The sequence below is a fragment of the Notolepis coatsorum genome (assembly GCF_963971535.1).
Source record: "Notolepis coatsorum genome assembly, chromosome: 15".
Taxonomy (NCBI): domain Eukaryota; kingdom Metazoa; phylum Chordata; class Actinopteri; order Aulopiformes; family Paralepididae; genus Notolepis; species Notolepis coatsorum.
In genome coordinates, this window is record NC_140179.1 from 39,999,316 (window position 1) to 40,012,609 (window position 13,294).

The following is a 13,294-nucleotide window of genomic DNA, read 5'->3' on the forward strand; positions in this document are numbered from 1 at the left end:
GTGAGGACAGCTCCTGGGTTCAGCACTTGACGCGAGGACAGCTGTAACATAATTTTTTACAATGAACCTCGTCTGACCTCGTGTGGCGGCATAAATTACTACAATAATAAATAAATAATAATAATACATCTATTTACATTACATCAACAATGTATTTTGCCATGACTCTTTCTTTCTGGTGTAGTTATAGTAGCGTATACATTCTTGTCATTACAGGAAGACCTGACATCACTAGGGGTCCTCAAAGACGACTTCAAACTTGAAATGGTAACAAGTTAACAGTTGAGGTACTCAAAAAACTGAGCGCCCTCCAACCTAACAAGGCCACTGGCTATGACAACATCCCCTCCAAATTCCTCAGAGACTCAGCAGCCACCATCACCCCAGTCATCATACACATAATAAACCTCTCCATAAAACGGACACGTCCCCAAGGACTTCAAAATTGCGAGTGACCCCCCCTGCACAAAAAGGGCAGCAAATTATTATCGTATGTCACAAATGTAACAGTACTATACATGTCATCATGTATGTCCCTATGCCATAAATGTCATGATGTCATGTATGTTGTGTATGTCATAAATGTCACTATGAATTGAAAATGGGGGACCCTGATGTAAACAAGACAAACGTCTTTCTGTCTGCATCCCCTTAACAATTGTGTGTGTATTGAGGAGCCATACTGTATTGTAACCATTCTGCAATCTGTTAAATAAAGTTTTCATTCATTCATTCAGACAGACATCTCAGCAGGGACAGACACAGACATCGCAGCAGGCCCAGACACGCCAGACGCACCACCAGAAACAGAAGACCCTCCTGGCTCATCACCGTCTACCAACACAGAAGATCTGGGCAGCCTACCCGCGACCTCAACCCCAAAGCGGAAGAGATCCATGAAGGGCAATGTGGGGGACGACCCCTTCACCAAATGCCTGGAACAGCTAAACCAAGACCGGGGGCAAAGGGAGCAGCAGCTTGGTGACTTGCAGAAAAGTGCAATGAAAGAGAACGATCAAGTTGGCCAATTTTTAAATTCAATTGGTGGCTTAATGCGAATGCTGCCGGGAAAAGAAATGATTCTGCTACAAGCAAAGATCCACCAAATGGTGTATGAGTCTGTCCAGTTACACACCTAGCTCCAACACACACACACACGTCACACTCCTGTGTGATGATGAATATATAAAATATGAAATTTTGTTTCCACAGCGATTGACAGATCAGATATACGTCACATGTGGAAAGAGAATTTTATCATGACCTTTAACATCCAAATATAAAACAAGCTGTTATTCATTATAAAGTATTTCCAACTGTATCTGAATTTATTAGACAAAGCATATAGACATTTTCAGTGGAATTCCGTTGCCAAGGGAACAGCTTGGCCCAAGTGTATTTCCTGTCAGCTGTTGCAAACACTGCAACAGGAAGTAAACATGGGCCCATTTAACATGTTTATGTCATCAAGTTTGGAAAGGTTTCTACAATACATATAGACAGCTTTCTGATGATCAATCAAACCAAATTATCTGATGAGAAGGTACGTTTCTTTCATTCATACTTAACCCTTGTATGGTGGTCATGTTTTTGTTACTCACCCAATGTTCACGGGTCTGGTGGACCCACAACATTATTGGCATTTTAAAACAATGAAGCCATAACAATTAATGTAAAAATACTTAACAAAATGTTAACTTTATCTCAATTACAAGCTAAATAAAAGTGCTATTTGTTTTCTGTGATAAAAGAAAAAAATCCATTATAATCAAGACATGAATGGAATCTTGAAAAATATAAATGAAACGAGGTGATTGGCGGCTGGGTGGAGCAGCGGACATTGCGCTCGTCACCAACGCAAGAGACACCGGGTTCGACTCCGGCTGTCGGCGTTGCCTCCGGCTTGGGCCAGCCGTCATACTAACTCAATTGGCAGAGTTAGCGGGTGGAAGTCGATGCGTGGTAGTCTGGACGTTGTGGACAGCGACTCCTACAGGTAGGTTGGGGACGCCTGCACAGCAGAGACAGGAAATGGCGGGGGTAGTGTGAGCCTCCCACACGTTACACCTCGCCAATGAGAGTCCGCGCTGGCAGGTGAAAAGATGTGACAGGCTGCCTCCTCGTGTACCGGAGGGGACACGTGATGCAAGGCTTCTGTCCTCCCTACAACCGGCCAGTGGGGGGCATATGCGAGCAACGTTCAAGACGGGAGGGAAGAATTGGCACAGTGGAATTGGGATGGGAGAAAAATAGAAAAAGTGGACCCAAAAGAAATTTAAACAAGGTGATTCAAGATGGAGGCAGACAGTGAAGATACACCGTGAACCTTTTAGTAAAATTTTTACCATATTTACTTGTTTTCACCTAAATAAAACATAGTTTGTATATAAATGTGTAGGGGGGAGGCAAAGTGTGCACTCAATGAAAATTTGTTCTTCGCAGAAAATGAGCCAAGGCCAATGAGTCTCAGGTTAAAAAAAAGAATTAATTGTATAGTTTATCTTTTAGTCAACATTGAAAACACCACACAAGGGTTAAAGACAGTAGAGGTTCTTTCTGGTGATATCACATTCATACAAGTGCAAATACATGAGCTGTTCCAAAACATTTATAAACAAGACTTGTACTTTTGCTTGTCCGAGGGGTTCAAACTCTATTCAGATTTGACCAATAAAACATGCAGATTATAAAAAGCCCATACATTGTTTTCATGAAATATGAGTCGATAGAACCACTGATGTGAGACAACAGAGCGGATGAGCGCAGCTGTAGTCGTAGCAGCTTCACGATTATGACATCAGTTAGCGTGACGTTTAGAAATCACCTGAAGTGGCCAATCACAGCTCGCCAAATGCTGGATTTGAGTTGTACTGTATGCATATAGTCTACAGTAGCTACTTTGTGTTTTTTTGTTACTGGAAAATGTAGAAATATTGACACAGCCTCTGGATTTCAGGTTAAATCATTAACGCCACAGTAAGGCAGTAGGATATGGCTATGATTATATCATAGGTCTCAACCAGGTGTTGATATGTATATTTGTCTGTGTGTGTGTTTGTCTGTGTGCGCATGCGTGTGTACACAGTATGCATATGTGTGTGTATATGCATGTACTGTATGTTTGCGTGTGTGTGTGTGCAAGTGTATAGGTATATGTACTGTGTGTCTGTGAGTGTGTTTGCATCTGTATGTGTCAAAACTTCATCCTATTACATAATGACTATATACTGTCAGTACCATCCACATATCATTTACACAGTGCAAAAAAACACAAATCCTTCATAAGCAGTTTCCCTCAAGACCAGATCCTTCTCTCTGGACCAGATCCTTCTGTCTAGACCAGATCCTTCTCTTCTAGACCAAATCCTTCCTTCAAGACCAGATCCTTCCTTCAAGACCAGATCCTTCTCTCTAGACCAGATCATTATATCTAGACCAGATCTCTCCAGACCAGATCATTCAGGAACATGTCAGTTTCCACTCAAAGCAAAAATCCAAACGCTGTAGTTTCATTAAGTCAGAGCAAATTCAGCTCTGGTATTACATGGTGTTTGTGGAGGTTAAAGTATGCATCGACCCACGGCCCTACATACACTAGACTACTAGAGGTATGACACGTCAGGTGTTCAGTACGGCTGTGTTCCTCTGTGATGTCTCCTGGGAGGACAAGGTATGACATGATGTCAGGTGTTCAGTACGGCTGTGTTCCGACACCTCTGATGTCTCCTGGGAGGACAAGCAGGACACGAGTCCAGAAACTCTGGGTGTAGAAAGGAACGATGATAATGTCACATATTCCCAGGTGTGAGAAGGATAGACGTCCTCTGGTTGAACAAAACTTGTTTTCCTGGGATGGAGGCGATCAGGGACGGGCTCTCTGGGGAGGAGGAGAACGAGGAGGGTCAGACGTAGATGCCTTCTGGGTTGAGGCTGGACGTGACGGAGCTCTGGAGGGTGCGGAGGTCACTGGGGAGGAGGCGAGAAGACCCCAAGCGCTTCAGAGAACCAGAGTCCAGCTCTAGAACAGAAGAGGTGGAGGAGAACGAAAACGATGTGTCATTAATCATTTAGTATAATTAATTTAAAAAATGAGTCTCAGCTATGTTGTAATTTTTCAAAACGTAGACACTTGCAAATGTGCTGCTGTGAAAATGTGGCGTGTGGAGACTTGGTGACTAACATGAGTTAGTGATGGTTCACAATGTAGTATAGGACTCCCTTCTAATGAAGGCTGTAACCCTATGTAGTGTGGAGGTCCCGGTATTTTAAGGATGGGTTTCTTTAGGTCTGTGCATGCCAGTGGTTGAGATATAAAAGTCTGCTGGCCTTACCAGCCGCGTCTCTACATTTCGTAGCTCCATTTCTGCAGACCCCTCTCTGATTGGTTGAACTCCATTTCTGCAGACCCCTCTCTGATTGGCCACTACGCCCATGTGACCGCGGCAGTGCGAGAGAGCTGCAGTGCGGAAATAGGCTGCATTCTATTGCCATTCTCTGCGACAAACTAACCTTAACCAACTCCGAAACAGCGCCTAAACTTAACCCTTCTAACCTTAACCAACTGCGAAACAATGCCTAACCTTAACCCTAACCTTAACCAACTCCGAAACAATGCCTAAACTTAACATGCCTAAACTTAACCGGCGAAAGAATGCACGTAAAAAAAAAAAAAAAGAGAGAAATTGAAGGGAATCGAACTCGTCACCAACGCACCGCAGGATCCACAGCAAGGCGGCAAACCAGTTGAGCTAGTCGTCGACCTCGATAACCTTACGCGCACCTCCCTTGCGTACCTTAGAGAGAGGCTTCGCTCAACCAATCAGAGAGGGGCTTCGCTCAACCAATCAGAGAGGGGTCTGCAGAAATGGAGTTCAACCAATCAGAGAGGGGTCTGCAGAAATGGAGCTACGAGCTTACCAGCCTCAACAGCTGAGAAGACTATCCTGTCATGTTGAGGATACCCACTAGATGGCGGTACATCCACACTTATCTCAGTACTGTCCTGCTGCTGTACTGTATGTAGATTCCTGGGTTTGAACAAGGCCCTCGCCACAAACTAAAATGTGTGTGTGTGTGTGTGTGCGTGTGTGTGTGTGTGTGTGTGTGTGTGTGTGTGTGTGTGTGTGTGTGTGTGTGTGTGTGTGTGTGTGTCTCTGTCTGTCTGTCTGTCTGTCTGTCTGTCTGTCTGTCTGTCTGTCTGTCTGTCTGTATGCATGCGTGTGTGTGTGTGTGTGTGAGTACCGTGGGCAGGCAGCACGGTAACCTTGGTTCCCGTCTGTTGAATGAACTGCTGAAGGTTCACCTGCCTCAGCTCTCTGGTCAGCTGATCTAGCTCCACCTCCTTCTCCTGGATCAGGAAGAGGTTAAGAGAGAGGGAGTGAGAGAGGGACAGAGAGAGAGACGTAGGGGGGGGGGGGGGGGGGGGCGTGATTACATATGCACGCCGCATTTCTCGGAGACGCTCTCTGATTGGCCGACGCCTGTTTCTACACTGGTTAAGTTTAGGCACTCTTCGAAGTTGGTTAAGGTTAGAGTTCGTCTTAGAGCGTGACGGCAAGTTCTTTCGACGGTTAAGCTTAGGCACTCTTTCGAAGTTGGTTAAGGTTATAGTTTGTCTTAGAGCATGGCGATAGAACGCCAGGTAGTTTGCAGGCTGTTTGACGAGGAAATGGGCAAAGACACAGCTCGTCACGGATTGGGCAAACGCGTCAGTGGCCAATCAGAGAGCGTCAGTCAGTGCCAATCAGAGAGCGTCTCCGAGAAATGCGGCGTGCATATGTAATCACGCAGTGGGGGGGGGGGGGGGGGAAGAGGGAGGGAGGGAGAGTGAGAGACAGATATTTTGAGTGTCTAAAGAAGCGCTATATAAATGCAAGTAATTATTATTATTATATATAGAGGGAGATAGAGAGATGGAGGGAGGGAGAGAGATAAATAGATAGAGGGAGAGAGACGGAGGGAGAGAGAGTGTCCGGACTTCTCATGCAGTAGCACCAAAAACCTGTTTGTCACAAATACCTTTTGGGTGTGCAAGACTTTTGATGCATTGTATACAATCTTTTTATTTAAAAAATCGAACCCTAACTAACCTTACTGTCATGCACGTGTCCTAATATACTAACCCACACTGTAGCACTCAACACTTTGATGAACATTGTTACTCAGCTGATAGAGTTGTGCCCTTCCTGAAAGTCAGCTAAAAATCTAAAAGTGTCAGCTAAATGACTAAATGCAAAAAAAAAATCTAAAAGACTTTACAAATAATCTAAATTTTAACAAGGATTGTAAGATTATATTAGATAGAGCTTCTATTGACTCTCAAAATGTTATTGTCAGAAAACAAGTGAAAAAAAGGACTAATAATGAGATCTTCATTGGAACACTGGAACACTTTTAAGACCCCATACGAGATAAAATTACTAGTTAAGATAGTTTAAGATCTGTTTATACCTCTGTTCAGGCCAGATGGGTTGAAATACACATGTTATGTAACTCAAGGCGTGGGAGAGAGAGAGAGAGAGAGAGACTACTTTTATAGGCCCCTCTCTAATCGGCCAAAGAATGTCATAACACCCCACCCACCTACCCACCCCCCCTCCTCACACAGACCCCCTGCCCACCCCCTCCTCCCACAGACCCCCTCCTTCTCTCTTCTCATTACCACACACACCCTTCCCTGGACCCAGCCAGTATATACAACAACAGTGAGTCAAGCAGGGATAGCAGGCTCAAAAGCAACAAACATAATGTAGTCACGTGGTCGGTTATCAACATGGATATTATGATAAGGTCTTCTATACACTTATTGGTTCCTAAGAATCTGGAGCTCGGTCATCTTTTGTCAAAGTTAATTTGTTTTGGTTGTATTCCTGAGTTGTGGTGATTGATTGATTGATTGATTGATTGAGTGAAAACGTTATTAACAGATTGCAGAATGGGTACAATACAGTACGGCTCAATACAAACAGTTGTTAAGGGGATGCAGACCAGAAAAATACTTTTGTCTTGTTTACATCAGGGTCCCCCATTTTCAATTCATCAAGACATTTATGACATACATGACATACAGATATACAGTACTGTTTCATCAAGACATTTATGACATGCAAGACATACAAATATACAGTACTGTTTCAGAGAAAGAGATCATAAAAAAAATATATACATTCGAGGGGGAAGAAACTGTACATTGGCGGGGGTTGGGTGGGGGGGTGTTTGGACATTTACCGGGACCAGTTTCTAATTGCAGCCACCCGTAGGTGCTCTTTGAGAGCGGTTTTGAAGGAGGGTAGGGATTCACATTATTTTACGGCTGTGGGTAGGGCGTTCCACATTGTTGTGGCATAATTGCGAAATGTGTTTAGTCCCTTGTTTGAGCCGAATCTGGGTTGAACATGATTTGTGGAACAATCATAGTCGTAGTACCCTTGAATGCGTGCTCCTATTAGAGTCTTCAAGGTATTCTTGTTTCCCAGAGAGGAGATCCGGTACAATCTTGTTCGTTGGTTGACTTTTTTGATTACATTGGTTGCCATTTTGTCACTAGGTGACGTGTTGGAATGACGTGATGGATAGAAAAGAAACTAGCAGAGCCAGACCTGCTCAACTCCCCTGGAGCCACAGCCTTTCGCTTTTCAAACCAGCTGCAGCATGAGAACTGGAGTGTGAGGGGCTGTAACACTAAAGATGGCGGCAACGACAAAGAATTTTTATGTTTAAATAATAATAAAAAAATATTAAAATGTTTTCTTATACTAATAAAATATATCGACAATTATCGATATCGAACGATATGAAAAATGTTATCGTGATATATCGTGATACAATTTTTGGCCATATTGCCCAGCCCTAGCAGAGACACACCAGCGATGTAGAGCAGAGACGCGTCAGTGCTGTTGACAAGCCAAAGCAGCAGTGGATGAATCAGAAAACAATCAAACCTGCAGTCTGTTGCCAGCTTGTCCCAGCGAGTGCTCCAAGGCCCGCCAGCTGCTCTCCAGGTGAGTTGTGTGTTGGTTCTGGAGGTCCAGTTCAGCCTCCACTGAGCCCAGTTTGGCCAGTACCTGACACACAGGAAGTGACACGTTAAAGACCTCATAGTTTGGCCAGTACTTGACACACAGGAAGTCACACATTAAAGACCTCATAGTTTGGCCAGTACCTGACACACAGGAAGTGACACGTTAAAGACCTCATAGTTTGGCCAGTACCTGACACACAGGAAGTGACACGTTAAAGACCTCAGTTTGGCCAGTACCTGACACAGGAAGTGACACGTTAAAGACCTCATAGTTTGGCCAGTACCTGACACACAGGAAGTGACACGTTAAAGACCTCATAGTTTGGCCAGTACCTGACACACAGGAAGTGACACGTTAGAGACCTCATAGTTTGGCCAGTACCTGACACAGGAAGTGACACGTTAAAGACCTCATAGTTTGGCCAGTACCTGACACACAGGAAGTGACACGTTAAAGACCTCATAGTTTGGCCAGTACCTGACACACAGGAAGTGACACGTTAAAGACCTCATAGTTTGGCCAGTACCTGACACACAGGAAGTGACACGTTAAAGACCTCATAGTTTGGCCAGTACCTGACACACAGGAAGTGACATGTTAAAGACCTCATTGTTTGGCCAGTACCTGACACACAGGAAGTGACACGTTAAAGACCTCATAGTTTGGCCAGTACCTGACACACAGGAAGTGACATGTTAAAGACCTCATTGTTTGGCCAGTACCTGACACACAGGAAGTGACACGTTAAAGACCTCATAGTTTGGCCAGTACTTGACACACAGGAAGTGAAACGTTAAAGACCTCATAGTTTGGCCAGTAGTACCTGAGTCCTGACACACAGGAAGTGACACGTTAAAGATCTCATAGTTTGGCCAGTACCTGACACACAGGAAGTGACACGTTAAAGACCTCATAGTTTGGCCAGTACTTGACACACAGGAAGTGACACGTTAAAGACCTCATAGTTTGGCCAGTAGTACCTGACACACAGGAAGTGACACGTTAAAGATCTCATAGTTTGGCCAGTACCTGACACACAGGAAGTGACACGTTAAAGACCTCATTGTTTGGCCAGTACCTGACACCTGTATATTTTCCCCAACGGAGTTTCACTTCCACGTTCGGTTTGCGCGATCTGATTGGCCACTGACGTTTCTCTCAGCGTCAATCGCGTTACTCCTAACAAACTGGTTAAGCTTGGCGACTCTTTCGAAGTCGCTCTCTTTCGAAGTTGGTTAAGGTTAGGGTTAAGGTTAGGGTTAGTTAGGGTTAGGGTTAGTTGGTTAAGGTTAGGGTTAAGGTTAGGGTTAGGGTTAGTTGGTTAAGGTTAGGGTTAAGGTTAGGGTTAGGGTTAGTTGGTTAAGGTTAGGGTAACAGCCTGCTGGCGCGATTGTTAGGAGTAACGCGATTGGCGCTGAAAAAAACGTCAGTGGCCAATCAGATCGCGCAAACCGAACGCGGAAGTGAAACTCCGTTGGGGAAAATATACACGCGTACCTGACACACAGGAAGTGACACGTTAAAGACCTCATTGTTTGGCCAGTACCTGACACACAGGAAGTGACACGTTAAAGACCTCATAGTTTGGCCAGTACCTGACACACAGGAAGTCACACGTTAAAGACCTCATTGTTTGGCCAGTACCTGACACACAGGAAGTGACACGTTAAAGACCTCATAGTTTGGCCAGTACCTGACACACAGGAAGTCACACGTTCCTCATCTGGATTCTTTAACCATGTAAAGATACTGCCTGTAGCCCTCGAGTTCAAGTAACGGTAAGAATGGAAATTTACTGGAGCCTGATTGGTCGCAGATTATCAAGAACGATGTGGTTGTTTTTCATGTACCAATTACTATAGAAATACTATAAAAGAGTACTATGATAAACCATACATGGTATATGGTATTCCTATGGTAAACTATATGCTACATGACATCTCTATGAGCATGGTATTTCTATGATAGAACACATAGATACATGGTATTTCTAATATGTACATGGTATTTATATGGTAAAACATATAACAGCTATAATGTTATTTCTACGGTAAATCTCACCATCCTTTATATTTCACGATATAAATACTATGGAGAAACACGTCATCCAGACGGTCTCCTGTTCACTCATATGAACTAGCCGGTGCCATGGTGCCATGCCCCAACCCACAGGACCATATACCTCCTCCTCATTGGCCTGCTGACTGAGCTCCGCCTCTTGCTGTAGCCGCTCCTGCTCTAGCCCCGCCTCCATGCTCTACGGAACAGGAAAGAGAGAGAGAACAGAGGAGGGAAACGGAGGACAAGTTGCTTTATTCAGAATTGTACAAACACACTTCCAGTGGGCAGACTGTTTAAACCTATTATCTATCGGTCTCTGTTCTGCCGCTCCTCTGACACGTCCCCCGACATCCAATCACATCCTGCCTGACAAGCCCACAACCCTGGCAGTGTTAGTGCCTTGCTCTACCCATTGAGCTACACAGGTAATGGAACCTCTAACCCTGGCAGTGTTAGTGCCTTGCTCTACCCATTGAGCTGCACAGGTAATGGAACCTCTAACCCTGGCAGTGTTAGTGCCTTGCTCTACCCATTGAGCTACACCGGGAATGGAACCTCTAACCCTGGCAATGTTAGTGCCTTGCTCTACCCATTGAGCTACACAGGGAATGGAACCCTTAACCCTGGCAATGTTAGTGCCTTGCTCTACCCATTGAGCTACACCGGGAATGGAACCGCTAACCCTGGCAGTGTTAGTGCCTTGCTCTACCCATTGAGCTACACAAGGAATGAAACCCGTAACCCTGGCAGTGTTAGTGCCTTGCTCTACCCATTGAGCTACCCAGGGAATGGAACCCATAACCCTGGCAGTGTTAGTGCCTTGCTCTACCCATTGAGCTACACCGGGAATGGAACCTCTAACCCTGGCAGTGTTAGTGCCTTGCTCTACCCACTGACCTGTATGCTGGCTAGATACTCCGGCAGCCGAGCCTCACACTCCTGCGCGCGGCTCTGCAGCTCAGCCAATTGCTCCCGTAGATGCCTGTCGCTCTCCTGCTCGATGTGGAGCTCGTTCTGCCAGAACTCCTCCTCCTCCGCCTCCGCCTCGTTCCTCCTCACACGCTGCTCCATCAGGAGGAGCTCCTCCTCCAGCGCGCCGCCCTGCAAGAGGAGAGGTGTGGTGCGTTTAGCCATTGTGACGTCATTATCAGGGCCTCCGAGTGTTATAGTGTTGTATATCCACCAGACCTCAGAGTGTTATATGTAGGGATGTCCGATATTATCGGCCTACTGATATTATCGGCCGATATTGGCATTAAAATGTAATATCGGAAATTATCGGCATAAAAAAATAATAATAGGAAGATTTAATATTTTGTTACATTCATTTAACCTTTATTTACCCAGGCAAGCAAGTAAGAACAAATTCTTATTTTATTTATTGTGAAAAGTATGCATAATGTTGTGCTTTGGGGGGGGGGGGGGGGGGGGGGGGACCCCCCGCATATATCGCTATCGGTTGATATCGGTATCGGAAATTAAGAGTTGGAAAATATCGGTATATCGGATATCGGTAAAAAAAAACAATATCGAACATCCCTAGTTATATGTCCACCAGACTCTTGAGTGATTTATAGTGTTATATATCCAGACCTGAGTGTTAGTGTTATATATCCATGAGACCTGAGTGTTATAGTGTTATATATCCATGAGACCTGAGTGTTAGTGTTATATATCCATGAGACCTCAGAGTTATAGTGTTATATATCCATGAGACCTGAGTGTTATAGTGTTATATATCCAGACCTGAGTGTTATAGTGTTATATATCCATGATACCTGAGTGTTATAGTGTTATATATCCATGAGACCTCAGAGTTATAGTGTTATATATCCGGACCGAGTGTTATAGTGTTATATATCCAGACCTGAGTGTTATAGTGTTATATATCCAGACCTGAGTGTTAGTGTTATATATCCATGAGACCTGAGTGTTATAGTGTTTTATATCCATGAGACCTGAGTGTTATAGTGTTATATATCCAGACCTGAGTGTTATAGTGTTATATAGGGATGCCCCGATCACGTTTTTTGCCACCGATACAGATCACCAATCGTCGTGAGCCATATCGGCCGATACCGATCCGATACCGATCGTTTTTGATTAAAAAAAAATAAAGAATTATTTTATATACATTTTTTTATTTTTTTTTTATAAAATATATATATTATATAATTAGACTTGTACTTGTATTATCTGCGAGACATCGCCACCACGCAACAAGCTCCACTGTCTGTGTGTACTCTAGTAGCCTCCAGCTACGGCCAGGATTCTCCGGAGCTGCAGCTAGACCCTATACTCGAGTATTGATTGATTGATTGAAAAGTTTATTAACAGATTGCAGAATGGGTACAGTACAGTACAGCTCAATACATACAATTGTTAAGGGGATGCAGACCAGAGAAAGACTTTCGTCTTGTTTACATCAGGGTCCCCCATTTTCAATTCATCATAACATATATGACATACATGACATACAGATAGACAGTACTGCTACATCTATACATTTATGACATATCAGATTTGCAAATACAGTACTGTTTGTGATACAAAAGTGTCCAGAAAAGGAGTGTATATACATTTGGCATAGAAACTGTACATTGGAGGAGGTTGGTTGGGTGGGGTGGGGTTGGGTGGGTTGGGTGAGGGCTGTACATTGGAGGTAGGGGGGGGGGGGGGGGTTGGGAAGGGGACACACACACATTTTACACTGTACATTGGAATATTGACAAAGCCTTACTTGGTCATTTACTGTACAACTAGGTTAGGACATTTGTAGGGGCCAGTTTCGAATTGCAGTCTCACGTAGGTGTTTTTTGAGAGTGTTTTTGAAGGTGGGTAGTGATTCACATTCCTTTACAGCTTTAGGCAGGGCGTTCCACATTGATGTGGCATAATTGCGAAACGTGTTTAGTCCCTTGTTTGATCCGAATCTGGGTTTTACATGATTTGTGGAGCTCCCTCTGGTGTTGTGATCGTGGTATTCACTGACCTTTGGGAAGTATTTTGACATGTACATGGGTACCTTGGTCGCGTAGTGTATCTTGTAGACCAGGCCCATTGCAAGTTGCTGTACTCTGTCGTCTACTCTAAGCCATCCTAGGTTGTCAAAGTGGGCAGGGGTGAGGTGGGTTCTAGGAGTCAGGTCAAGTAGTAGTCTGACTAGCTTGTTTTGAGATGTTTGTAATTTGTTTTTTAGTGCCTTTGAGGTG

General features: G+C 44.3%; 1 protein-coding gene across 2 annotated transcripts in view; it reads right to left on the bottom strand.

The window, feature by feature from the left end:
* Positions 1 to 744: 744 nt before the first annotated feature.
* Positions 745 to 13,294, bottom strand: part of rassf8b (Ras association domain family member 8b) — a 75,527-nt gene continuing 62,977 nt past the window's right edge. For both annotated transcript variants that reach the window (XM_084330362.1, XM_084330363.1), the window contains exons 5-9: positions 10,980 to 11,183; positions 10,204 to 10,278; positions 7,941 to 8,063; positions 5,242 to 5,347; positions 745 to 4,018 (exon numbers count right to left, since the gene is read on the bottom strand). In XM_084330362.1, the coding sequence (XP_084186488.1) occupies positions 3,903 to 4,018; positions 5,242 to 5,347; positions 7,941 to 8,063; positions 10,204 to 10,278; positions 10,980 to 11,183 (624 nt within the window). In that variant the 3' untranslated portion in view covers positions 745 to 3,902. The remainder of the gene's footprint in view (positions 4,019 to 5,241; positions 5,348 to 7,940; positions 8,064 to 10,203; positions 10,279 to 10,979; positions 11,184 to 13,294) is intronic.